Source organism: Solanum stenotomum, chromosome 2 (genome assembly GCF_019186545.1).
Source record: "Solanum stenotomum isolate F172 chromosome 2, ASM1918654v1, whole genome shotgun sequence".
In the NCBI taxonomy this organism is placed as follows: Eukaryota; Viridiplantae; Streptophyta; class Magnoliopsida; order Solanales; family Solanaceae; genus Solanum; species Solanum stenotomum.
This window is the reverse complement of record NC_064283.1, coordinates 65,321,320-65,346,540: the sequence shown is the minus strand read 5'-3', so window position 1 is coordinate 65,346,540 and position 25,221 is coordinate 65,321,320. Positions and strand designations below refer to the sequence as shown.

Genomic DNA, 25,221 nt, shown 5'->3' with positions numbered 1-25,221 from the left:
TTTGGTTGTGTATAAATGTTTATTAAGTTTCTGAAAAATATGATATAAAGAGATATCAATAAGTTAGGTGGAACCAAAAATGATGTTTGATGTTGACAATTCTTTTGGATATAATATTTCTATTGAAGTAATGCAAGAAGGCTGAAATCTTGAACCAAAATTTATTGATAAGTGTAGATAAATGAGTGACTAACCAAAATGGGAACTTGCAATTGAAGTAGAATTAGCTTCACTTGAAAAACGTAAAGTTTTTGGATCTATAATGTTAACATCCTAAACGTGTAAAGCCAATGGAGTACAAATGATTTTTTATAAGAAAACGTAATGAGAAAAATAAAATCTTTAGATGTAAAGAATGAGGAGTGGTACAATATTTCTCGGAAAGACCTAGTGTTGATTTTAATTTATATAGAGGCATATTCTCTTGTAGTAGATGCAATCATTCTATGATATCTAATAAGTTTGGCAGCGCATGAAAAACTTGATATGCGCTTGATGTATATTGTCACAACCTATTTATATGACTCACTAGACAACACAAATTTTATGAACATTCCTGAAGGACTGATAATACTTGAAACATACAAAGATTTTCTAAAAAGTTGTTCAATAAAGCCTAAAAAATTCTTATAAGACGGATTGAAACAATCTAAAAAAATATGGTCAATTGCTTTAATGAGTATTTGCTTAAGGAATGCTACAAATATGATTTTATTTGCCTTTGTGTTTTCGTTAGAAGGCCTATAAATGATTTTTAAAAATAATTATCATTACTTAAGTGACTTTTACGTGAGTGTCATACAAAATTCAGTGATTTTTCAAAATTTAAGTCATTAATTGGCGTATGTGTTCAAATTATCCTGAGTTCGAACAAGTTTAGAGTGCATTTAATGTTTTTTTTTTCCATTTATTATTTTATATATTTAATAACAGAGAATTTTTAAAAAGAACAATTATTTTTTTCTTTCAAACTTTGTACTTCTAAAACTAAGTTTATATATTCGATACAATTATTGATAGAGTTAATTTCTCATGTAATTATTCAATTAACACCATTTGATAGATAAAATAATAGTAATTGAGTGTTCTTCGTAGGAAATTTTTTATGAAATAACAAATTATTAACTCAAAATAAATGTTATAACCACAGTTTCATTTAATTCTAATTTGTAGCAAACACTTTGCCATTTGCCTCTCTCTTCAGAAATCTCGCTCACCACTCTCTCTCGCCTCTCTCACTTTATACAAACACAAATGTATAAATTGCATTTGTGTTTGTATAAAGCGAGTGAATACAGTATATACAAATACAAATACATATATTTTCGTCCTATACATTTATAATTATATAAATACAAATCTTTCCTACCAGTTCGCTTTTGCCTTTCTCTCTTTCTCGCTTTATACAAACACAAATTATACAAATTACAATGTATAGTTTATATTGTATAAAGCGAGAGTGAGCGCGAAAGAGATTTGATATACAAATGTTTTATTTTTATTCAATTGTATATAAATTCAAATTTTATGCAGATATACAAACACAATCATTGATACATATACATAGTAGTCAAATATATACAATAATCTAACCGATATACATATACAATCGTTGCTTTTATTAAAACAAACGAGATGCCTGCCTGCCATTTATACAAATCTGATTATGTTTGCTGTGGAGCACAAATAGCAAAACTGTAGCTATAGAGCGCTAATATGATTTTTATGTTTGCTAAACCTAAAATTTACTCTTTTTTATATATAAAAAACATTTTTTTAATAACCTTTTAAAATAATTACCATCACTTAAGTGACTTTTATGTTATTAATAATATATATACAAACAGTGGCGGATCCAGGATTTAGACTCCGTGGGTGCCAAATAGACTTATCGATTAAATTAATTTTATATTTGATTAAATTATTCGTCTTTTCGATATAAATTAATTTTAGTTCTCTAATTTTTCTTAAAAGAACGTGTGCAGCAATTTCTTTTTTCTTAAAAAAACGTCTTTCTCAAAAAAATAGGTACAAATGGGATTCAAACCCGCAACATCAGCCATCTAAAGTTGCCCTCCTACCGTGGCACCACAAGCCAATTTTGTTCTGTGGGTGGCACGCTTTATATAAATATAAATATTATATATATATATACCTATGTATATATAGAGTTTCCGTCGAAGTTCGGGGGTGGCGTGGCACCCCCAAACCCCTTAATGGATCGCCTCTGTTAAATAAATAATACAAAGTTAATTTACTTTAGTGTATAAAGATTATTAATTGAGACACCAATGAGAAATTAACTGTTCTATATACATACACAAACGTCATTAAGAATTTTTTATCTTCCTAGGGAAGAAAAAGTTGATCAGTTGAGATGGATACTCACGGTAGTCAAGGTATCGACCCAGCCGTGGTTCCCGCCGGAGAAGCCGCCGGAGGTAATTTTATTTTCCGATTTCAACTTGTATATGTATTTTTTCTTCTTTTGTCAATGATTTTACACTTCTGATCGTGCTTGTTGTATAGGGTTTGCCTAGTACAGTTTATCTGATGTGTGATTTGCTATGTATTATACTGGTGTGAGGTTTATCCTGTGCTACCTAAGAGTGGCAGCAAGTGTGTGTTCCTTGTCATAAAAAAAGTGAAAATGATAAGCCCCAAGACCTTGGTCTAGTGGTAAGAGTGAATTTGTGACGTATGGGTTAGCGGCACATAACACGTTTGAACCCTGTTATAAAGGTAAAGGGTGGACTCATTATTTGCTTAGTGTAATTCTACTAGTGTTGTCCGGAGAGAGTAGGATGTAGGCAGACGTTACCCTACCTTTGTGGGGTAGATAGATCCTCAGCTCAAAAAAAGTTATCCAACGCAGAATGCACTTACGAATGGTAATCAAAATTTCGTGTGGGAGGTTCCTACTTTTATAATAGTATAGATTAAAAGGATGGAAATATTAGTATGTTACCAAAAACCCAATCAATACCCTAGTGTAAAGTGGGAAACTTAGCTTTCTTAGACAAGTATATTTGGAAGGTAACTAAAAATGTATTAATATACTTGAAATATCTAACACTGTCCCAAAATTTGCCTAAAATTCTGATGTTGTAAGCAATCAAGTTTTGTGATATTTGTGTCATCCTCATTTTTTTGTTTTATTTGTAGCATTTTTAGATTTTGCAACTCAGACGGGACATGCAGATGGAGCTGATTGGCAAGAAGAGGTTTACCAACAGGTATTGTTTGCAATGATGTTTTCATTTGCGCAAGATTTTGAAAATTGAGGAAATTACATTTGCTAAACCTCCTGTATGACTCTATTTTATCATTAGGAAATATTTCACAAGATTCAGCTATATATTATAATGTTATAACCAGGCAATTTATAAAAATCCACAAATGTTTTTTGAGAAAACATTTGTGGATTTTTATAAATTGCCTGGTTATAACATTATAATATATAGCTGAATCTTTTGAAATATTTCCTATGATAAAATAGAGTAATAGAGGAAGTATTGTTTAATAAATTTATTGATTATAGAAAATTAGTTGTTGAATGTTGTGATCGTATTATCTAAATTCATGAGGTAAATGTATGTAAGTTCGAGTCGAAGTCTTCATGGCATGTCACCATTTTAATTTAATTTGCGGCAACTAAAATCTTTAGTTGATAGTTTGAAGGATAGACGTATTCATGTAAGAAGTATATACCTGAATATATGACTATAATAAGATGTCCCTCCGTGTTAACAAATCACTCTTGGGCAAATGATTGTGGAGATTTGTGATGGATGGAGTAGCTTTATGGTGAGGGGTGATAGCGGATAAATATTGAGAGATGAAACGGGGATGGAGAACAAATGTGATCACGATGTCCTTTGGATGTGGTGTGTGGAGGAATATCATGAATATGAAGGGGTGGAATGCCTTTAATGATAACATTGGTTTTAAAGTTGGGCAAGGGAGTATGGTTAGTTTTTAGGGGTAAAAGTAGTGTGGAGGCTTGGTGCTTAAGGATGAATTCCCAATATTGTATAAAGTTTCTTGCCAAAGGAAATTGTCTGTTCAACAAGTTAAGGGGGCTCATGGGGATGGGATCTTATGGGATTTGAGGTTTAGAAGGACTTTCTGAAATTGGGAGGTGACTGAGTTTCAGAGATTGCTAGGTTTACTTTAAAAGCAATGTCTACCCGTCGACATACGTGATGCTTTGAGTTGGGAGTTGGGGAATAAAAAAGTGTTCTTGGTTAAGTACTTCTATGAAATCTTTGGTTAGGGCAGTGGATAGTTTTCCATATGTCTCGGTCTGGATACCGAAGGTGCCGAGGAAGGTGTGCTTCTTTACATAGTTCGCTATTAGAGGTGTGATTTTGATGGTGAAGAATCTTAGGAATAGAAAGGTTGTTTGCATGAGTTAGTGTTTCCTTTTTAAGGAGTCGGATGAGGACGTGGACCATATTCTGTTACAGTGCAATTTAGCCGGAGGATATCTCTATATGGTTTGGAGTTTCACAGGTTATGCCAAGAATCATCCAGAAGACACAAGACTTGGAATGGTACTCCTCTTGCTCTATGTGGGTCAATTGGAAAGAGAGGAATAGGAGAGCTTTTGAAGGGGTGGAGATGCGCTTTACTCAATTGAGGAGTAGTCTCCTATCCCTTATTTTCTTTTTTGGAGCACCCCGTTTGTATAGAGGATTGAGTGTCTTTTAGAGAGAACCATATTTTGTAGATTTCTCCTCTTTTTGGTATATCAATTGTATACAGCCAAGTTGACCTTGCTATTATCAATAAAACCTTTTACTTGATGCTTCCGTCTTTGAAACTCTGTGGGCAATATGCCCTCCCCTTAATCCTTCTCTACTTACATCCCTGACTTGGTTTACTAGCTAGGGAATAAGTTCGAATACTCTGACTTCTCCAAGAATGAACATATAACGTTAACATGCTCTGTGTACTCCATCCCGTTGTTTTTTACTTGTGAATCCAACTATATTGTTATTATTTCGTTGTTTACCCTCGTTCTACTTCGTTGATGACAATGGTGTAAAGTGAAAAAAGATTATAAATAATGTTGACAGCCATTAAACTGTATTATATCTCCCAAACTAACTATAAAAAGTGTATATTCTAATTCCTCTTTGTTGGGCTGGTCTATGGTCACATTATTGAAGTTGTACTCATGATGTGCGCAAAAATGTGTACTGAAGAAGCTAAAGGAAGCAAAGCTTGTTGTTTCTTTTACCATTTGCATGTTAATCAGTTGTAGTCTTCATCTTCTACTTCACTTTTAACCTTTTTATATGGAAGGTTCTTCTGTAAAGATTCTGTAGTTACTTCTCTACTGCATCATACAGTTGATCTAATTATCACATATCTTTGTGGAAATGCAGTCTTGACATTTCTGCAATTGACTTAATGAAAATTTGTAATGCAGATCAAGTCTATGAAGGAGAAGTATTTATCAGATATCCATGATGAATACCAGAATATTGCTTCTAAAGTGCAGCAGGTATGTCATCAACATCTTATTCCACTATTATCATTTCTGGAAGCATGCTGGATTTACTAGAGTTTGATATAATTTGAGATGTTAATAGTTCTCAGAAGTCATTCTTCTTATGGGGACATCACTTGCAATCATATATTTTGTCTTCTTCTTGTCCTAAAACCGTTGCCTTCTAAGTGCTTCATCAACAACAACAACATACCTAGTGTAATCTCACAGTTTGGGGTTGGGGAAGGTGGTGAGTAGGCAAACCTTATCCCTACCTTGTGAAGGCAAAGAGGTTGTTTCCAAAAGATCCTCGGCTCAGGTAAAAAAATTCTAAGCAGTTAAGATAAGGAAATATAGTAGTGAAGCAACCATGATAAAATAATAGAGAAAGGAACAATAACAAGAAAAAATACTACGATAATTGAAGCAAAGAAACCAAGTGTTAATAAAGGTAACTAATAGTACTACTGGTGACTCAACTACCTACTAACCTTCTACCCTGATCTCCAACCTTCATATTCTCCTATCCAAGGTCATGTTCTCGATAAGCTATAAGTGTGTCATGTCCTGTCTAATCACCTCTTCCCAATACTTCTTTGACCTACCTTTACCTTTCATATGTCCACCATATCCAACCTCTCAAACCTTCTCATTGGAGCATTGAACATCTTCTCTTGACATCCCCGAACCATCCGAGCCTCACTTTCCTTATCTTGTCTGCCACGGAGACGCCCACGTTATCCCTAATATTCTCGTTTCCTAATCCTATCTATTTTAGTATGATGCCTACACATCTATCTCAACATCCTCATTTTCGCTACTGTCATATTCTGTACGTGCAAGTTCTTGACCAACCAACACTCCACCCCATACAACATTGCTTGTCTAACCACTATTCTAAAAACTTGCCTTTAAGTCGCGGTGACACATTTTTATCACACAAGACACGAGATGCTAGACTTTATTTCATCCACCCCATTCCAATGTGAACATCATCAATCTCCCCATTACCTTGAATTATTAATCCTGGATACTTAAAACTCCCTCTCTTGGGGATGACTTGTATATCAATCCACACTTCCACATCTGCCTCGTGAGTTGCGTCACTAAACTTGCACCCCAAGTACTGTCTTACTCCTACTCAACCTAAACCCTTTAAACTTCAGGGTCTGTTTTCAGACCTTCAGCCTATCATTAAATCCGTCGCATGTCTCACCAATCAATGTTATGTTATCTTCACATAACATACACCATGGCACCTCTTGGATATGCAGTGTTAATTCATCCATTACTAAGGCAAATAAGAATGGGCTAATGTATGCTTACCCGGGTCTTGATACCATTATACATGTCCGTAATCTCTCTAATGTATGCTACGAGTACACCTCTAGTCTCCAAACATCTCCATAAACCCCCTTAGAAACTGTCGTAAGCGTTTTGTAGGTCGACAGACACCATATGTAAGACCCTCTTCCTCTCCCTATACAGCTCCACCAACCTCCTTTTGGGAATGAATGACTTTTATAGATGACTGGCTTCACACAAATCTGAACTGGTTCTCAGTAATAAACACACTCCTCCTCACCCTCAACTCCACCACCCTCTCCCAAATTTTCATAGTGTGGCTTAGCAGCTTTGATATCCCTATAGTTGTTGCAATGCTGGATATCACTTTTGTTGTTGTAGATCGTTATCTTTGTACTCCACCTTCATTCTTCAGGCATTTTTGTCGTTCTAAAAATGATGTTAAACAACCCTCTCGCTTTGGCGAGCCTACACAACTTCGTCATAGTTCCAACTTTTTTTTTTTGTGAAGGTAACATCATCATAGTTCCTACTTTTGGTCGACTCTCTAGCAAGTTTCAGTCATCATTTGCATATAGCATACGAACTCCTTGATATGCCCAAGGTAGCCCTAGAATATTATCTAACTGAGAACTGATGCAGAAAGCTCAAAACTGTAAATTCTCATTTTTGCATCTTTGGTTCCTTTCCTGTGTTCTTGAGAAACAGTACTCTTATATGGGAATATATTGTAGTGCGGTTAGTTCCTTTTCATTTCTTGCACCTCCATGTATTGTCTATGTTGAAGCATTTTGTATGATTGTTAAGTAGAGGTGGTGGTGGACACCATAAAAGGAGTTATTTTCATATATCTTTGGTAAAAACTGTGATATAGATGTCATTTTTATGTTGGTTTGTTTTCCTCTCGGTGAAGAATCAAGATCTCCGTAATTCTGCGGAAACGGGCTTGATTTATCCGAACTTAAAGAGCACTTGAATCAACATTATGCTGAATTGTGGGGTCCTTGCTAGTTATGATATTTGTCTCGTGATGCCATTGCTTAAGTTTTCCTCCCTTATTCTTTGCCATGGGAGGTATTTAAAGCATGACTTTTAAAAGTTTGCTAAGAGCAAGAAACAGGACTGTGACTTAGCTGTTTTTTTCTGATTTTAAGCATGATTCTCTATCTCCAAATGAGAACATTGAAAAGCTCAAGATGTTCAAGACGAAGTTGGAACACATTATGGTTTTCTTGGGCCTTAACAAGCATGATATTCTGGTTACTCACAAGGAGAAACTGCTTTGGGTTGAGAAACTCATAAGTTTCTTTCTTAGTTCCTATAGGCCGCGCAAGCGTTCTTTTTCTCTACTGCAGGGGCAACTTCCTCAGTCTTCCATACAGCTTCAGCAACTACAATCTCTTGATGGTCAAACCAATCCACTGATGCAACCCGTACATGGTTCCATGGCGGCAATGCAACAGAATAACCTCACCAACCTGCAACATATTTCCTTGTCAGGCATATCGACAATTTACAACTCCCAGCAAGACAGAATAATCTCACCAGCTACTGGCTTTTCTCAACAGAATCCTGTCAACAGTCCTCAAGAAGTAAACATAAGCTCATTAAGTTCACAAAGTGGAATGCACCCAGTGCAGGCAAACCTCGGTTCCCTATGGCAAAATTCAAGCGTCCTGCAACAGTCACTTCTTAAATTGCACGAGCAGCAAATGTTGCAGGACCAGCAATTAAGACAGATGTATCAGCAGCAGCAAGTTTTTCATAGCCAGCAGTTAATGCAACATCAGCAACTTTTTCATAGACATCAGTTAATGCAACAACTGTTAAGGCAACTGCAACAGCAGACTGTGCAATTGCCAGCCCACAAGATGTCACAGCTTCACCAGCTGACTGATGTTAATGACCTAACGATGAGGCAGCAAATGGGAATGAAAACAGGAGTTTTACAGCAACAGCAGTCAGTTGGCCAGTGTGTTGGATTTCATCATCCACAAGTGAAGTCAGAAATATCTTCACCTCAAGCCTATCAGGCAGTATCTCCTCAGGTATGTCGTCATCATTTTATGGATTGAGTATAACTAAACTTGATGAGTGTTTATAGCATGTTGAGGAGAAAAGGCTCAAAATAGTCTATTATCTATGGACTAGGCTCAAAATGATTCTATTTCTTTCATATGGAGCACTAATAGTCTCTATTCTTTGATAAAATGGTGCACTTTTAGTCCTAACTTTAACACCCTTAATCTTTTAACAGAGACAAAACCTACCTGCTGTGGATGAAAGCAAGAACGTTGCAAATGTGCCTTGGAATTTCCAATGAAGCTAGTCCCAATGAATGAGGTAATATTTTTGTTCTTATTCTATCTTTATAGATCTGTCCTTTTAAATGGCTTCTACTGAAAGAGAGAACAAGAACTTGGCAACCATGACAAGCTCTTGTCCATGGATTTTTAGAAACTGGAATAAGTCCCAAGTGTGAGAAATGAAGAGGATGAAATAGTGTAAGCAAGGAATAGGTGTTTAAATAGTTATTTTATATACAGTCAGTCTCTGTTTGCTTGATTAAATTACATCAAACAAAGAGAATGTCATTCACGGAAGAATAGTCTTATCAATCATTTGCAGATCTTAGGTTTGATATTCAAACTACTAAATGTTGATGGCAACAACAATCAAATATACTAAAAATTTGTAATGATGTCAATCTTATTGGGCATTAGTTGAGGAGAGATGAGAGATAAATTGAGGCTTATTTGAGAAAGGCAGAGACATTGTTGGCTGATGTTAAAAAAATTGGGCTTATTCGGTGAATATACAGAATGTTGAAGTTTCTAGGGACATTAGATGTCTAGCTAAGTATGTGAACTCCTTGTGGACAAGTGATGATTGACCAAAGAAGAAACACATTATTTAGTACTTATCCTAATTTCATGCAACAATGGTTTATGTTAGTCAAATGTAGTGATCGAGGACTAGTTTTAGACGAAACTGAAGAAAACCCTAAATTCAATGAACAAACTTTAAAAATTAATATAATTGTGCTTTAATAAACAATGCTTCATGTATTCTTTATACTCAAAAGAATTTCTTCATTGACCAAACAAGAGAATCTAAAATATATTATGATTTTTGACAGATAAAAAATGTTTGTTAAACCTATAAAGTTGCCTTCGATTTCAACATTATGAGCATTACCAATGTATTATTTATATGCATCATCACAAAACTTTAAAAGTGATAGATGATATGTTCAGGAAAGCGAGTGTTGGTTTATGTCGTCAACATTAACAAGTACAAGAAACCCCGATGTTGTTTTCTTTATAAAAACACAAAAGTAAGCAAAGTCACTATTATATTCTTCGTCAATGAATATTCGCTAAGGTGATTAAGTCACATCCACCTTATTTGATGTTCTCTATAAGGATTATGAACAAGTTTATAGAAACTTGTAAATGCTTCAAGCATTTTGAATCTTCGGGAAGTTTCATATGAATTTTGTCAAGTGACAATATCCAATATTAAATGTGTGATCCTCTGATGCATCGATTGTTGGTCCAATAAGGTTACACTTATCAAGATGCATGATGTATCATTTCACTTGATAAACATTTCTACATCAGTACGCTTAAATAAACATAGAATTTAGATCCTCACAATCTTTTACAATATTATGGGCTATGTTGTATCAAATATATCGTCGATGAGTTATCATTTTGTATCAGTTCACAGTGCGACATAACTTACTAAGATTTCATCACTTCATTATTTACAGGTACCTGAAGCACTCATGAGGTTTCATAAGTCATAGGCTCTTCAAGAGCACATTCACTCTTTAGTATGATCATTTTCCCTTTTCCCTTTCTATGGATTATTTCAATTGAAACCGCCTCGTCTATCATGTTTCATGTATGCCATAGACTCTGTCCTTCTGGGACATTTAATAGGAGCATTTGCAACTGAGATATGGGATTAATTTTGGGTTAGCAAATGCTTAAAGCATTTGACTTGAATGGTCTTTTGAATGAATATCGTACTGATGATAAATATTTGTTGACTGCTTATTATTCCCCCTTATGTTAGAAAAACTAACATGTCCCAATCTACTTTGGACAATCTATCTTTGTGCATCATAGTATATCTTTTAATCATATATTGCACATCAAAATCTATTAGGCGGAATATATTCAGTTCCTGACCCTAAACCAATTAAGAGTGGGAAAATTAAGGTGTGGCTGAATGGTCAAGGGTTGGGGAGATTGGGTGGGTGGAAGGAGACAATAAACTTAGAATGTCTCTTATGCAACTTGTTTGGCCTACTTCCATTAGGGAAATCATTTTCTTCATTTTTAAGGAACTTATTTTCCTAGAGAAAATATTTTCCAAACATTTTGACCAACCAAACATAAGAAAATTGAAAAACATTTTCCAGAAAATGTTTTCCTTCGTACCAAGCACACCCTTAGTCATAATTTGTTGGTCTGATGCATTGAAGTGTTGTTGTATACAATATATCCTATCATAGACCAACACACACAGTTTTGTTCTCATAAGCAATGGTTCAATTATTTATTGAAGGTATTCAATGTCAAACTAGCTCGGATATAAATTAGATTTATCAAGATGAATTGTCTTGATTACACAATTTGAAAACTATGCTCTTAACTCGAACAAACAACTTTGTGAATGTCAAAATGCATGTTGACAATAAATGAACATGTGATCATCTTATAGATGCATCTATTTAAGATATCACATGAGAGGTGAACATGCCCACATTCACTTCTTATTTCAGGATTTAGTTGATTCATTTCAAATATTAGTTGGTTTAATCAACTTATCATGAGAACAACACATCTCCAGAATTTGAGAATCGTATGATTAACATCTATATTTTTTTATCAAAGTGGTAATTTTATATAGTTGCACTTCCGCTAGGAAAATATATGAATTGTTATTTCCTTCAAAGAATTAATAAAACATTACCGTAGAAATCATTCAACAAGATATATTTCCTTCTTCCTTAAAATGATATTTTAATAAAGTAGACACACGTGTCATATTGCAATGACTTCTATACCACAAAAATAACATGTATATCCTTTGTTATTCTATCTCTTCGAGAGAAGTTGTGGTATCTCTTTCATTCACTTCGGGGAATGAAATCTGATTATTTGAATGTGCTTGAAATACCAATCCCCTCGACCTATTCTCAAACTTTAAATAGGTAGGACGACGCGATTGCTTTGTTGAGCCGCACATGGAATCAAGAGCTCCAAGTGGGCCATTTTTGGTAAGCTGAAGTGGCATTGCGGGATGAACCGGAAGTCGGGTTACGATGCCAAACTGTGCGTTAACCTAGATCCCACAAAGGGTGTTGGTCGATTAAGACATAGATCATTACTTTCCTTAAGTAGAAGACATTGCTTAAGAGTATTTCTCATATATTTTTCAAATTATTTTTGCTTCAGGAGAAAATTTGGAAGTTTTACCCCTTGGAGAATGTAATTTTAAAATTTTACCACTTTCGGAGTAAATTTTGAAGTTGTACTACTTCGGGAGTAAAGTTCAAAGGAATGTTACTTCGAGAGTAGATGCCTGATTCTTACTACTTCGGGAGTTAGTTGCAAAGTGTTTACTACTCCGGGATTGAATTTTAGGTTTGTCATATCCCAAACTACCTCCCAGACGTGATTGACACCCAGCACACACCACCGGCCATGTGACCCAATTACCATACCTTCACCATTAATTCACAACATTTGATGAATTAAACAAGTATTCAAACAATATGATAAATAATTATGAAGTCTTGGTATCTCAAAATATGAATCTAACACTCTTGTGCAAATCCCACGCTAAACCAAGGAGCATCACGACACGAGTTTACAACACTGCTGTAGAATTAGAGTCACACTAGGATTAGACTACTTATATTAATTAGGATTATATTACAACTAGGATTAGATTATGATTAGGATTATATTCCAACTAATATTAGATTATATATAAGTTTTTTATTATTATAGTAGTAATAGGTATTGTAGTAGGACTCTAAGTATAGTTAACTTAGGACTCTACAATTCTCTCCCTATATAAGGAGTATGTACTCAACAATTTTAATCATCAATATAATCCTTGATTTCTCTAATCCTAGACGTGAGATTTCTACAAAAAGGACTTGGAATATTAATGATAATGACTCTTTTGAAACCCCCCACAAATAATGCAGTTGTTCACCTGAACAACTAGATCAACTCTAGCGAACTCGTCAAAACCTCGAAGACCATTGATTCTGCCAAGCAAATGTTCGTCCCTACTCAAGCAGACAGAACACCTTTTGAAAATGGATTTGAAAAACAAGCACCCAAAGCTTAAAGTCTCACCTACCTCAAATTCACAACTCAATCATACTTTCCAATAGATCATAACTATGGAATGGAGTCTTCGGATCACCTCAAACTAACACAAAATGGGTTTAGAATGGTCAGAAACCCTTCGTCGGATGTTTTCTTAATTTTAACACAAGTCAAATTTGCAGTTAAAGATTAACCCAAAAAGTCAACTCGGATTAATGAGTTAGAATTCAGAACCTATAATATTTTGAGTTACCCATACCTCGTAGAGTCCAAGTTTATAATCGAGTTTCAACCCTTGTTGTCGAATGATGGATCAATTTCCAATTTCATTAAGTTTCAAGCTTAGATCTTAATCGTAACTTTCTACCTTGAACATATCTCAATATCATTATTCAAGTTTAATTAGTGAATATTATGTCCAATATTAATTATCCATGTCCCGAAATAATAATCAAAATGTGTATAAACACGATGCTGAAACAATACAGCTGCATAGCCAACGCCGATGGCTTAACCCCTATTTCTCAAAATAATAATTTTCCATATGATCATTCCATCCTAATCATTGCAATATCATTACTTGTTGACCAATATCAATTGGAAAAGTGTACAAATTAAGATTGGTAGTACTTGAAGCTTTTCTTTTAAATGTGTGGAGGACTATGTTGTTGTTCGCCTGTACTTCCTACTTCTAGTTCCTTTAAGAAACTTGTAATTTTTAGGCTTTGGCCAATAACTACAAATTAAATTAGTTCTCCAATCTTTCCATAATAAGTACTCAAAAAAATAAATTGTTGGGTTATTACAGTTTTACTACTTTGATAATAAATTTTAGATTTATTACTTTGAGGTTAAATTTAAAATATTTCTTCTTAATTATTCTACTTCTAGAAGTGTGTGGTGATAACTTCACAACCAACATTCTTTTATTAGTGTGACAATAATCATCATCATCGTGCATAAAAGATAATCAAGCTATGCATGAACCAAAGTATTCATATTTATTAAATCATCTCACTCATCCATAGATTTCATATAATGAAATTAAGTTCTTCGAATCACAATATTTATCCAAGATGGCTGAGTCTCGTGCTGATAATGCATGATAAAATATAAAGCAAAAGGAAGAAAATACTGGAGAAACGTAGAGAGAAGGGAGAAAGCTTTTTATTTCTCTTGATGTATAAAATACAATGAATGAGAACTCCTTTATTTACAAGGGAAAACTAACTTGATCCCAAAGTAACTAACTCTCAACTATTCTACCAATGTCCCAAAATTTGCCTGAAATTTGAATGATGTAAGCAATCAACTTCTTTAATATTTTTGTTATCCTCAATTTTGTTTATTTGTAGCACCTTTAGATTCCTCAGCTCAGATGGGAAATACAAATGGAGCTGATTGGCAGAAAGAGGTTTACCGAAAGGTTTAGTTTGCAATGGTATTTTTATTTGCTCAAGATTTTAAAAACTGAGGATATCACATATGACTTGCTGGAAATTGATTTTTTTTGCATTGAGTTGTGATGTGGAATTTGTTTTAATGAAATTTTTTAATGCAGATCAAGTCTATGAAGGAGATGTATTTATCAGAGCTCAAGTATATTTTCCTGAAAATTGCTTCTAAAGTCTGGCAGGTTTGTTTTTTAGCTAAATTTGCAGATCCCAAGCAAACCATAGTCCTTGATATAATTACTGTTACTGGATTTTAGTCTTAACTCTTCTCTTTTACTTCCTTCAATCATCATAATGTCCCACCTATTGATGCTTTCGGACGTCTTCTTAGGACATGTCTATACTTTCTTAGGTGAGAGAGCCATCTTAGACGACGTCTCATTTTAACCTTATGTGCCACTGTTATATAGACATGATTTTGATGTTAATCTTTTTTCCTTCACTGAAAGGGATCAAGGCCTCCCTAATTCTTTGGGCTTGGGCTTTATATATCTGAGTTTTAAAAAGCACTCATGACAACATTTTGTTGAAACATAGAATGCTGGTTAGTTTGTTTTCTTTTGCTTTGTTTTTTTTTTGTTTTGTTTTTTTTGATGGTTGAAGGTAACGTATGTGTTCATTTTTACTATGTTATTCGTCTCTTTATGCCTTTTCTCAAGTTTTCCGGCCTTTCTCTTGGCATGCGAGGGGTACTAAGGGGTCGTTTGGTAATTGGTTAGAGTTATGCACATCTTAGTAATGTAAGAATTAGTTATGAGTGAATCTATGTATTATTTTATGTAGGTATTCGTTATGTAGAGATTGTTGGTTATTTATGTATTAGTTATTCCACCTTTTATTCTGCATAAAATAATACATAGATTCCTAATAAATTTTATATATATATATATATTAGTTATGTGGGCTTTTAGATTGTCAAGCAAACGTCGTATTAATTTTATACATGAATTACTTGTTTCCTTTCTATCTACCAAACGTCGTATAAGTTATATGGAAATTAATATGGATAACTTGTTTCTCATGTAGGTACCAAACGACCCCTTAAGGCTAAACCCGTTCTACACATATAAAACCCTTGTAAGCTATCTCAGGTTCTAGGTTCTCTTTCAAAATTCAGTTACATAATTTTGTTCTTTTTCTTTCAATTGTGAAGAAAGGAATTTGATTAGGTCACAAATTGAGATGAATGGGAATAATTGGATGGCTGCTCATGCTCGGGGAGCCGGTGAAGGTGCCGGAGCTGCTGCCGGTGATTGGCGGACTGGACTTGTGCCCTATACTCGTCAAAGGATTGTCAACAAAATGTAAACTTTTTAAAGAAATTGCAGCTTGTTCTTGTGGTTTTGTTGAAGATTTTGGATTTGGAATTTAGGGTTCTTTAGTGTTTTATCAGTTTTATGAGAATAGCTAGTTAGGTAGAACCTGTTTTTTCAGATTTCAATTTTGTCAAAACTCACTTCTCTTAGTGAATTGGGGGATTTCTATTACTGCTACTTGGTGGAGTAATTGAAAGTTCATGGCGGAGTTTTTTTTAATTATAAATGTGGTGTCTATGCCGGCTTTTGTGTATTTAGACTAATTTTCATGCGATATCTAAACCTGTCCACCAAGGCTAGGACATAGGTGAAGAAATCACCTGTATCGACATTAGATCACACCCTTGACTACTTCATGCCCTAAATATTTCCAATTTAGGTTATCAATCAAGAAACTATTTCAAGTGGAAAACCTACTTTTTCTCTATGTGCCTTATATTTTGTTTTAAATTTGTCGAAACGACAGGTAGTTGCTTGAGCTAATTTGATTATAACTAAGGATATTCTTTAGAGAAAACAAGTCTTAGTCTTTCACAGCAGGGGCATGATGACATTGTTTTTGATATATTTGAGAAGCATTTATCTAGATTGTGTTCTTGTCAAGCCTTTAAGCTGATCTTTTGTCGATATGTTTGTATAGATTGGAGGACATTCAGAGGGTTTTTCCTGTCTTTAGGCATCGGCATGTACAGGAACTTAGGGAAATTGCAGTGATGTTTGAGGAAAAGATGTATAATGTTGCTACAAGTTGGGTATGCTGTCTAAACTCTTTTCTGTTTAATTGAATGATGCAATTTGTTCTCCACTTCATTTGACGTTTCTATTCCTGCTTTTTGTAAACTTGCATACATTTTTCCAGTCATCTAGACATGTTGTATGCATTCTAACTTAAATTTATCTAATATTGCAGAATGATTATCTGTATAGAATATCCTTTAAACTGCGGACAATGACCAATTGTTTTCATATCAATACTGCAAGTAGTGGTCAGAATGCCCATGGTCCAGGTGAACAATGAGAGTTCATGTTTTGTATTTCACATTTTCACTTGCAATGTGAACTTAAGAAAAATGATGCTCTCATTTTTAATATTCTTTTTTCAAATTTCCTATGTGGTGTCGTGCATAGCAACAGGGAAGCCAATTTTTTTTGGTTGCAAAAGTAGACTTTAAAGGGACTTGTTTGTTAAATAAAATCTTGAGCTTAAGAGTTTTGTTGGAAGCAAACTTTCCCTTTGAAATCCTCTTTTTTTTCGTTGTCATTTTACTCATTTCTAAAATTCCTTTTTAAAATTGAAATTTCAACCTAAGGGGTGACAATGGAAGCTACTTCCTATGAAACTACTTCTGGGCCGGAGGATAGTGACAAGGAAGCAGCAGAAGAGGACGATGAGGGTGTGCATAAGGAGGATGTTGTAGAGGAAGTGGTGGGTACAAAGGAGCAAAACTATGTTGTGGGACACAAAGACAATGTCCGAGTTGTGGAGAATGAGGTAATTTTATTTTTGTTGTTCTGCTTTCCCATTTATTTTCTTTCTTTGAAGCATTTTCTCTATTAAAAATGGAAGAGAAAAAATAGCATTATACCATTGATTTATTTGTTGTTAATGATATAAATTGAATTTTTGTATTTGCTAAGTTGACTAGCTAGCATAAGAAAACCAGGCCACTGATTTACATTTTGTTGTGGGGGTAATTGTGGTGAAATTAGTTGATACTAGTAGTTGCCGGTGTTGATGGTGGTGGTTGAAGAATGTGTGGTGGTTGATAATGTGTTGGTGGCGGTGTTAGTTGTGATGATAGAGGTAGTTGGTAGTAGGGATTAGCGATAATGGTAGTGGTGGCTGNTGTTGTAGAGGAGGTGGTGGGTACAAAGGAGCAAAACTATGTTGTTGGGCACAAAGACAATGTCCGAGTTGTGGAGAATGAGGTGATTTTATTTTTGTAGTTCTGCTTTCCCATTTATTTTCTTTCTTTGAAGCATTTTCTCTATTAAAAATGGAAGATAAAAAATAGCATTATACCATTGATTTATTTGTTGTTAATGATACAAATTGAATTTTTGTATTTGCTAAGTTGACTAGCTAGCATAAGAAAACCAGGCCACTGATTTACATTTTGTTGTGGGGGTAATTGTGGTGAAATTAGTTGATACTAGTAGTTGCCGGTGTTGATGGTGGTGGTTGAAGAATGTGTGGTGGTTGATAATGTGTTGGTGGCGGTGTTAGTTGTGATGATAGAGGTAGTTGGTAGTAGGGATTAGCGATAATGGTAGTGGTGGCTGTGACAGTGGTTGCAGTTGATATAATTATAATGATGTGGATGGTAAGTGTGGTAGCGATTGACAGTAGTGGTTGGCAACTATGGTGGTTGTGCTGGTGATTGTGAATAGAGTGGAGGTGAAAATTATCCAAAGAAATATACCTCTTAATGATATTAAGACGTTCAAGATCTTAATGATTAAGACCTATTCAGATCAAATAAGTGCTTAAATCTTATTGTATGCAAATGCATTAATGACCTAAGGTTTGAACTATTCATACCAACATTGTTAAGTACAGGCTAATGAGGCCTAAGAGTGGCACTCTAGTATCCACTTATACCTAAACTTGTCAGGGAGTAATCCAAAATTAAAGAGTGTTTTTATCTGGGTGGAGTTGGGGGAGGGGATCAGGGGGGTGGAAGGTGATTTTAACTGTATACTTGTGATTATTCTGCTAGTATAAATCTCCCAAGTTACTAATGATCTCTCTTGTTTTGTTTAAATGATATCTTCTGTTTTAAGGTCTCTTAAAATATATTAACCTCTTAAGTTACTAATAGTTGCTCATGTGTTTTATTCTAAGATCTCTTGTGGATTGAGTTCTGGTGCTAAACTTGATGAGCGTTTAGCACAAGTTGAGGAACGATTAGAGAAAATGGAAGCTCATTCGGAAAAGATGGAGACATTGTTGGTTGATAATAACAAAAAGTTGAACTACTTAGTGAAGATGTAGGATGCTAAAGTGTCTAGGGACTTTAGACGTCCAACTAAGTACATCAGATCCTCGTGGACTGGTAATGACCGATCAAAGAGGCAACGTAGAGTAGCTGAGATGATAAAGCAGTCGTGCAAGCATTGACGATGGGAAGAGGTGCAATAGTGCAGTAGTTCCTCCGGTTGCTTTGCATGATGATTGTGTCGTAAATGTTTAATTTACTAAGTTATCAAGTAAAAAAGAAACTTTTAGTTTAATTTCTTTCTTTTTTTAAAAATTTCTAAGATCTCTTTGTCCTTCTCTAAAATTCTAAGATCTCTTTGTGTTTAAGGTTAATCTTCTTCTAAAGCCACGATTTTTTAGCAGGATTCTAGCTCCAGCGAAGTTATTGGGAGGCCTTCAGTATTTTTCAAGTAAAATGAGTAAGTCATTATTCACATCCATCATATATTTCTTTTGCATCGTTTTAAATATTATTATTTTTACTGTATCTATTATGTATTTCATTAATTTTGATCTTCTTAATATTGAGATTAGATTCCTTCCGCAATCATTATTCTTTGAACGTGGTCATGCATTTATTTCTTATAATTCTTCCCCCTCTTGGTGAATAATAACTTAGTGTTTTGGCTAAAGAACACTTTTTGTTGTTGTGTTTTGGCTTTGGGTTGGATGATCTTTTATCAATCAGATATTATAGTAAAGACGTAATCATTGTGGCGATGCTATTTATGGTCTGTTTGGCCAAGTTTTTTGATGGCTAAAAGTCCTTATTTACAAAGATGATGTATTTGGCTATGTTTTTGAGAGAAAATGAGAGTTTCTAGGAAGTAGGAGTTTTTTTTTCCGAAATTAGTAAGAGTAGTTTTCCCTAAAAACACTTTTGATAAAAACGCACTTTTCAAAATAAATTGATTTTAGAAATTTGGCCAAATAGGCTACTACAATTCTATGTATAAGTTTATAATACGAAAGTACTAATACTGTATTTATCTTTTTCAGAGGATATTGGAAGGTGGAGCTCTTATCAAACAGTGAGAGAGACGAAAAGAGATTCATCTTCAGTTGCTTTGAATTTATGAATTTATATATCTTGGCTTGTTGGTTCTTATGTCCTTTGAAGTTTTACTATGCATCTATTTATATTTTAAGAGCAAAATTGCCTTAATGTTGCTTGATATATGTTGATCAACTGAATTAAACATTGATTGTCAAGTTTCCTAGTCAAAGTAAAACATTTTTCTTGTTTTGAAGGTGATATCAAAAACTATTATAAGGTAAAAAAATACTTTAAATACTTCACCACCAAATGATTTTTCACCCATATATATGTATGTTGTCAAGTTTATTAACACATGATTGGAGCATGCAAAGAGGAGACGAATAGATCTCACTTAGGAGGTCTGAGAAGTTGGATATAGTGGGTTACAAGGAGAGGTGAATAGGTAGGGTATAGCAGAACTAAAGCTTATTGAGGATGTTTGCAGGTTGCGTATTAGTATAGAACGTTGGTAGATATTTGATTTTTGTCTTGCTTTTTGGTGGTAGTGTGGTAACCCGTAGCCCTATATCTGTCGTAATTTTATTGTAGGCATGTAATTTCTTCCTTTTGATATATGATATCATCTATTGTCTATTATAATTCAATATCACATTATTAGTCCTGGTTACTATTCCTTTTTCTAAATGATATGTACTGCTTTCTTTATTAATTGATATGTTTTCTTCAATTGTTGTATTTTCTATTCATATTGATTTCATGTGCTTGAGTCGATGGTCTTTTGAAAATATCTCTACCTTCACGAAATAAGGGTAAGTTGTGCGTACATTTTACCTTCCTCGGATCCTAGCGTTGGATTGTATTTGTCCTAATATATCTTTTAGGTGGACAATTATATCGTATACTTTCCAGAGGAATAATAATAATATTTTGATCATGCCATGAAATAGAATCACCAAAAATAATTTTTTTCTCAACAAATAACGACATATTATGTGTATGATAAAGTTGGTGTCCATATCTAAAAATAATCATTTCATTTTCTTTCATCCATCGATTGCATTGAATCAATTATTTTTGGTTGTATATAATCTTTTAATCTTTTATGTAAGATAACTGACTAAAGATATTCATGTGAAAAATAACAATTGATAATACCTCTGAGAAGTTCTAGGTTCTTGAAAAGATGATAAAGGGATCTCAATAAGTTAAGGGAAATCAAAATGATTTTAAAGTCTATAATTCCTTTTGTACCAAATATTGCTATTGAAGTAATGTAAGAAGACTAGGACCATGGTAGACAAAAGTGCGATGGACAAAAAAGCGACGGACCATGCTATTGAAGTCATCGAAGCAGAGAGCACTCACTTGCAAAAATGTAATTTTGGTACGATATTGCTAACACCTGAAGGTGTAAAACCAATAAGGTACAAATAATTTCTTATGTGAAAACATAAAGAGAAAAATGAAGTCATTAGATATAAAGCATGATTGGTCTCATAAGATTTTTTCCAAAGAGCTAATATTGACNNAAAGATGTTCATGTGAAAAATAACAATTGATAATACCTCAGTCTGAAAAGTTCTAGGTTCTTGAAAAGATGATGATAAAGGGATCTCAATAAGTTAAGTGAAATCAAAATGATTTTAAAGTCTATAATTCCTTTTGTACCAAATATTGCTATTGAAGTAATGTAAGAAGACTAGGACCATGGTAGACAAAAGTGCGACGGACAAAAAAGCGAAGGACCATGCTATTGAAGTCATCGTAGCAGAGAGCACTCACTTGCAAAAATGTAATTTTGGTACGATATTGCTAACACCTGAAGGTGTAAAACCAATAAGGTACAAATAATTTCTTATGTGAAAACATAAAGAGAAAAATGAAGTCATTAGATATAAAGCATGATTGGTCTCATAAGATTTTTTCCAAAGAGCTAATATTGACTATATAGAGACCCATTATCTCATAGTGCGAACGAACATTTTAGGATATCTAATAAATTTGAATGTGGATGAAAAATTTGATAGACGCTTGATGGATGTTGTTACATCCTGTTTATATGGCTGTAGACACGTATTTTTGATCGAATTTAAAATTTTACACCATTTTTAGAGCTAAAATATTTTTATAAATATAAATTAAATATTTTGACTTTTCTCTTATTTTATTAAGTTTATTTTAAAAGATTTGAAAACAACAAAAATAGAATCTTTTTTTAAGGTAAGTTTTATTTTCAATTGTTTAAAGAATGAAAGATTACAAAAAAAAAAAATCTATATTATTTTTAAAATTAAGTTTTTATAAATAAGCTAGTATTTATTTAATTATTTTTTTTTAGCTATTTGACTTTTTCTAATTAATTTTTTATATAGTTAATTATTATTCTCTTAAAATTAAAATAAAACTAAAAGTAAAGATAACCTAAATAATCTAACCTCCCATACCCCACCACTCCCATATACTCGCCCCTATACTACTATATTCCCACAAAAACTATCAGCAACTAACAGACTCCTATACATACACGACTAAAATTAATTAATTAAAAAAAAAAAAGACCCACACGCCCACGTATCTAAAAAAAAGAGGACTCCTATATATATCACAATACATCACCATCATAAAGCATCATCAGTTATATGGAATAACAGTGCACACAAAAAAAAAAGAAGCAATACACTTTTAAGTCCGAAAGATTTTTTCGTGGATTCAAGTTCGTGGCTCCTTAAAGTTAATTATAATTAACTTTGGAAATCAGTAGATTGTAGCGGTTTCTTTTGTTGGAATTAAGTTTTACGAAAAGATAATTCTAATTTCTTATATAGTTCAATGAAATAATTGTTTTGAATTCGATTATGATGTTATGGAGTCCTTAAAATTACATGTATTGTTATATGCCACTATTTTATGACGCATATCATATTGTTGATTGCATGAATTGCTACTGTTTAAATTTGCTCATCGAATTATTTTTACACCTGACTTTAATTTAATCAACTAATTTGACCCAAAGATGGTTGTTGTTTATTCTTAGTTTTATTCCAACATGTTTATGTACATTTATTTGATGGTACAAATTGACAACTTCGTTTATAACTTTAATTTAATTACATGTAAATTGGTTAGAGATTCTGTATTAGTTATCATTTGGAGTTTCTGGATTTTAATAAATAAATAATATTGCCATACTTATGGAGACAATTAATCATTAGAATAATTTTATTGTATCCGAAATATTAAAAATGGAGGAGATGAACATTAGTTCATTTGAGTGAGTCATTAATTCATCAACGTGAGATAATTCTTTTATTAGTAATTTCACACTATCATCATTTGGTGAAGGAATATTATTATATCACTACGTATATCAATTTTCTCTCAATTAGTTTAAAGGGAAAAAATTAATTAAAAAAATAATATATAGAATTAAAAACTAAAACGTGAGCAGAGAAAAAAATATAATAATAAAAGAAAAATAGTGTAGAATAGAGAAAAATGAAGATAATAAAAAAAAAGAAGAGGAACGGATCATTAAAAAAAAGAGTAAAAATAAAATAAAATAAAAAATAAATAAACATCTATTATAAAAAAAAGGTAGAAACAGAAGAAACAAAAGATGAAAGTGAATAAAAAGTAATAATAGTAAAAATTAAAGAATAGGTAAAATAAAAAAAAAAGGGAAAACAAAACTTAACCAAAAATTATTTAAATGAAAAAAAGAAGAGAAACATTTTGTTAGACAAAAATAAAATAAAATAAAATAAAAGTAAGAAGAAGAAGAAACAGGATGTTAAAAAAATAAAAAAAAATAAAAAATGAAAGTAAAAACTACAAAAATAACGTGCAAATAAATAAATAAATAGAAGAAAATAAGAAAAAAAAAATTCCAAGAAATTGGTCTTAACCTCTTTAATATTTTCTTTTTCTAAAATTAATCCTAAATCCCCTAGAAGTTTACCTCCTATTATAATTCAAATATCGACTCCCACTAAAACGACAATACTAAAATTATCCGGACTCTAAAAAATCTAAACAAGACAGTTACAATATATCAAAGAAGGTGGGATATAAGTAAATGTATAGCTAATAAGTATACTATATCCACAAACTAAGTCAAGCCAAGATATAAGTCAATGAAGCAACTGTGCTAGAAACACGGGACTCGAGGGGTGCCTTACACCTTCCCCTTGGTCAATAGAATTTCTTATCCAGATTTCTGGTTCGCAGACCATTAAAAATTAGAGTCAACTTCCTTTTGATTAGGGGTAAAAATTAGGTGACTTGGAACATCAAAACTCAATTCCAAGTGGCGACTCTGAAATAAAATAATCCCTTTTCAAAATGTCACTTTAATTGGAGAAACTCTATTTTTCAAACACTTCGTTTGAAAAAAATAGGGGTGTGACAATGGCTAACTAGATAACGATAATTTTTTGAATTCCCTAAAGAAAAATGCATGGGGCATATAAAGACTTTCGTTAAGCTTGTTCAATAAAACTTGAAAAATTGTTCGACATATTGAATCAATAGAGGTGAATGTGATACAATCATCTTAGTGATTCATAATAATTATTTATGTTGATGATTTGAATATCACTGGAACTCTAATCCCCAGATAATATATATATATACACACTTTGATTATCAACATACAGTAACAATTAATTTGTGTGTGTTTGAATTATCTCAAATCTGAACAAGTTTAAAGTGCATTTGATATTTTTTCCTTTTTTATTTTATGTATTTAATAATGGAGAAAAAAATTCTAAATACAATTTTTTTCTTTCAAAACTTGTACTTTTAAAAATAAGCTCATAAACTCAATATAATTATTCATAGAGATTACTCAATTAACAATAGTTTTATAAATAAAATGAATAACTGAGTATTTTCATATATTAAATAAAATTTTAATAACTCTTTAGATAATTATCATTAACTTAAGTGACTTTTATGTTATCAAAAAATATAAAGATAATTGGGTTTATGGTATAAAAAATATTAATTGAGACACCTATGAGAAATCAACTCAACTATTTTTATTTCAATATACACAAACGTCAATAACAAATTTATATCTTCCAGGTTAAGAAAAAGTTGATCAGAATTGTGATGGATATTCACGGTGGTGGTGAAGGTACGGTACCGACCCAGCCGTGGCGGCCGCCGGAGAAGCTGCCGGAGGTAATTTTCTTTTCCGATTTCAACTTGTATTTGTTTTTTTTTTCCTTCTTTTGTCAATGATTTTTCACTTCTGATAGAGCTTGTTGTATGGGTTTTGCCTAGCCCAGTGTAATTTGCGGGTTATTA

At 33.1% G+C, this 25,221-nt stretch overlaps 2 protein-coding genes across 4 annotated transcripts; both read left to right on the top strand.

Moving 5' to 3' along the window:
* The first annotated feature begins 2,353 nt into the window (after positions 1 to 2,353).
* Positions 2,354 to 14,713, top strand: LOC125854988 (mediator of RNA polymerase II transcription subunit 15a-like). Of its 3 annotated transcripts, XR_007445449.1 has the most exons (7): positions 2,354 to 2,441; positions 3,166 to 3,236; positions 5,438 to 5,512; positions 7,957 to 8,850; positions 9,060 to 9,145; positions 10,578 to 10,640; positions 14,517 to 14,713. XR_007445449.1 is itself a non-coding variant. In XM_049534617.1 (6 exons), exons 1-5 carry the CDS (start codon positions 2,378 to 2,380, stop codon positions 9,123 to 9,125), a joined length of 1,170 nt encoding a protein of 389 aa, XP_049390574.1. In that variant the 5' UTR covers positions 2,354 to 2,377; the 3' UTR covers positions 9,126 to 9,145; positions 10,578 to 10,857. The 3 variants fall into 3 exon arrangements, 1 of the variants encoding a protein (XP_049390574.1); XM_049534617.1 differs by lacking the exon at positions 14,517 to 14,713 and having other exon boundaries at positions 10,578 to 10,857; XR_007445450.1 differs by lacking the exon at positions 2,354 to 2,441 and having other exon boundaries at positions 3,176 to 3,236; positions 5,394 to 5,512.
* LOC125854996 (mediator of RNA polymerase II transcription subunit 15a-like) lies at positions 11,728 to 20,153 on the top strand. Its single transcript, XM_049534624.1, has 10 exons — positions 11,728 to 14,587; positions 14,723 to 14,797; positions 15,642 to 15,706; positions 15,785 to 15,919; positions 16,572 to 16,683; positions 16,842 to 16,938; positions 17,242 to 17,354; positions 17,792 to 17,860; positions 19,272 to 19,330; positions 19,911 to 20,153. Exons 1-9 carry the CDS (start codon positions 14,540 to 14,542, stop codon positions 19,323 to 19,325), a joined length of 768 nt encoding a protein of 255 aa, XP_049390581.1. The 5' UTR covers positions 11,728 to 14,539; the 3' UTR covers positions 19,326 to 19,330; positions 19,911 to 20,153.
* The last annotated feature ends 5,068 nt before the right edge of the window (positions 20,154 to 25,221 follow it).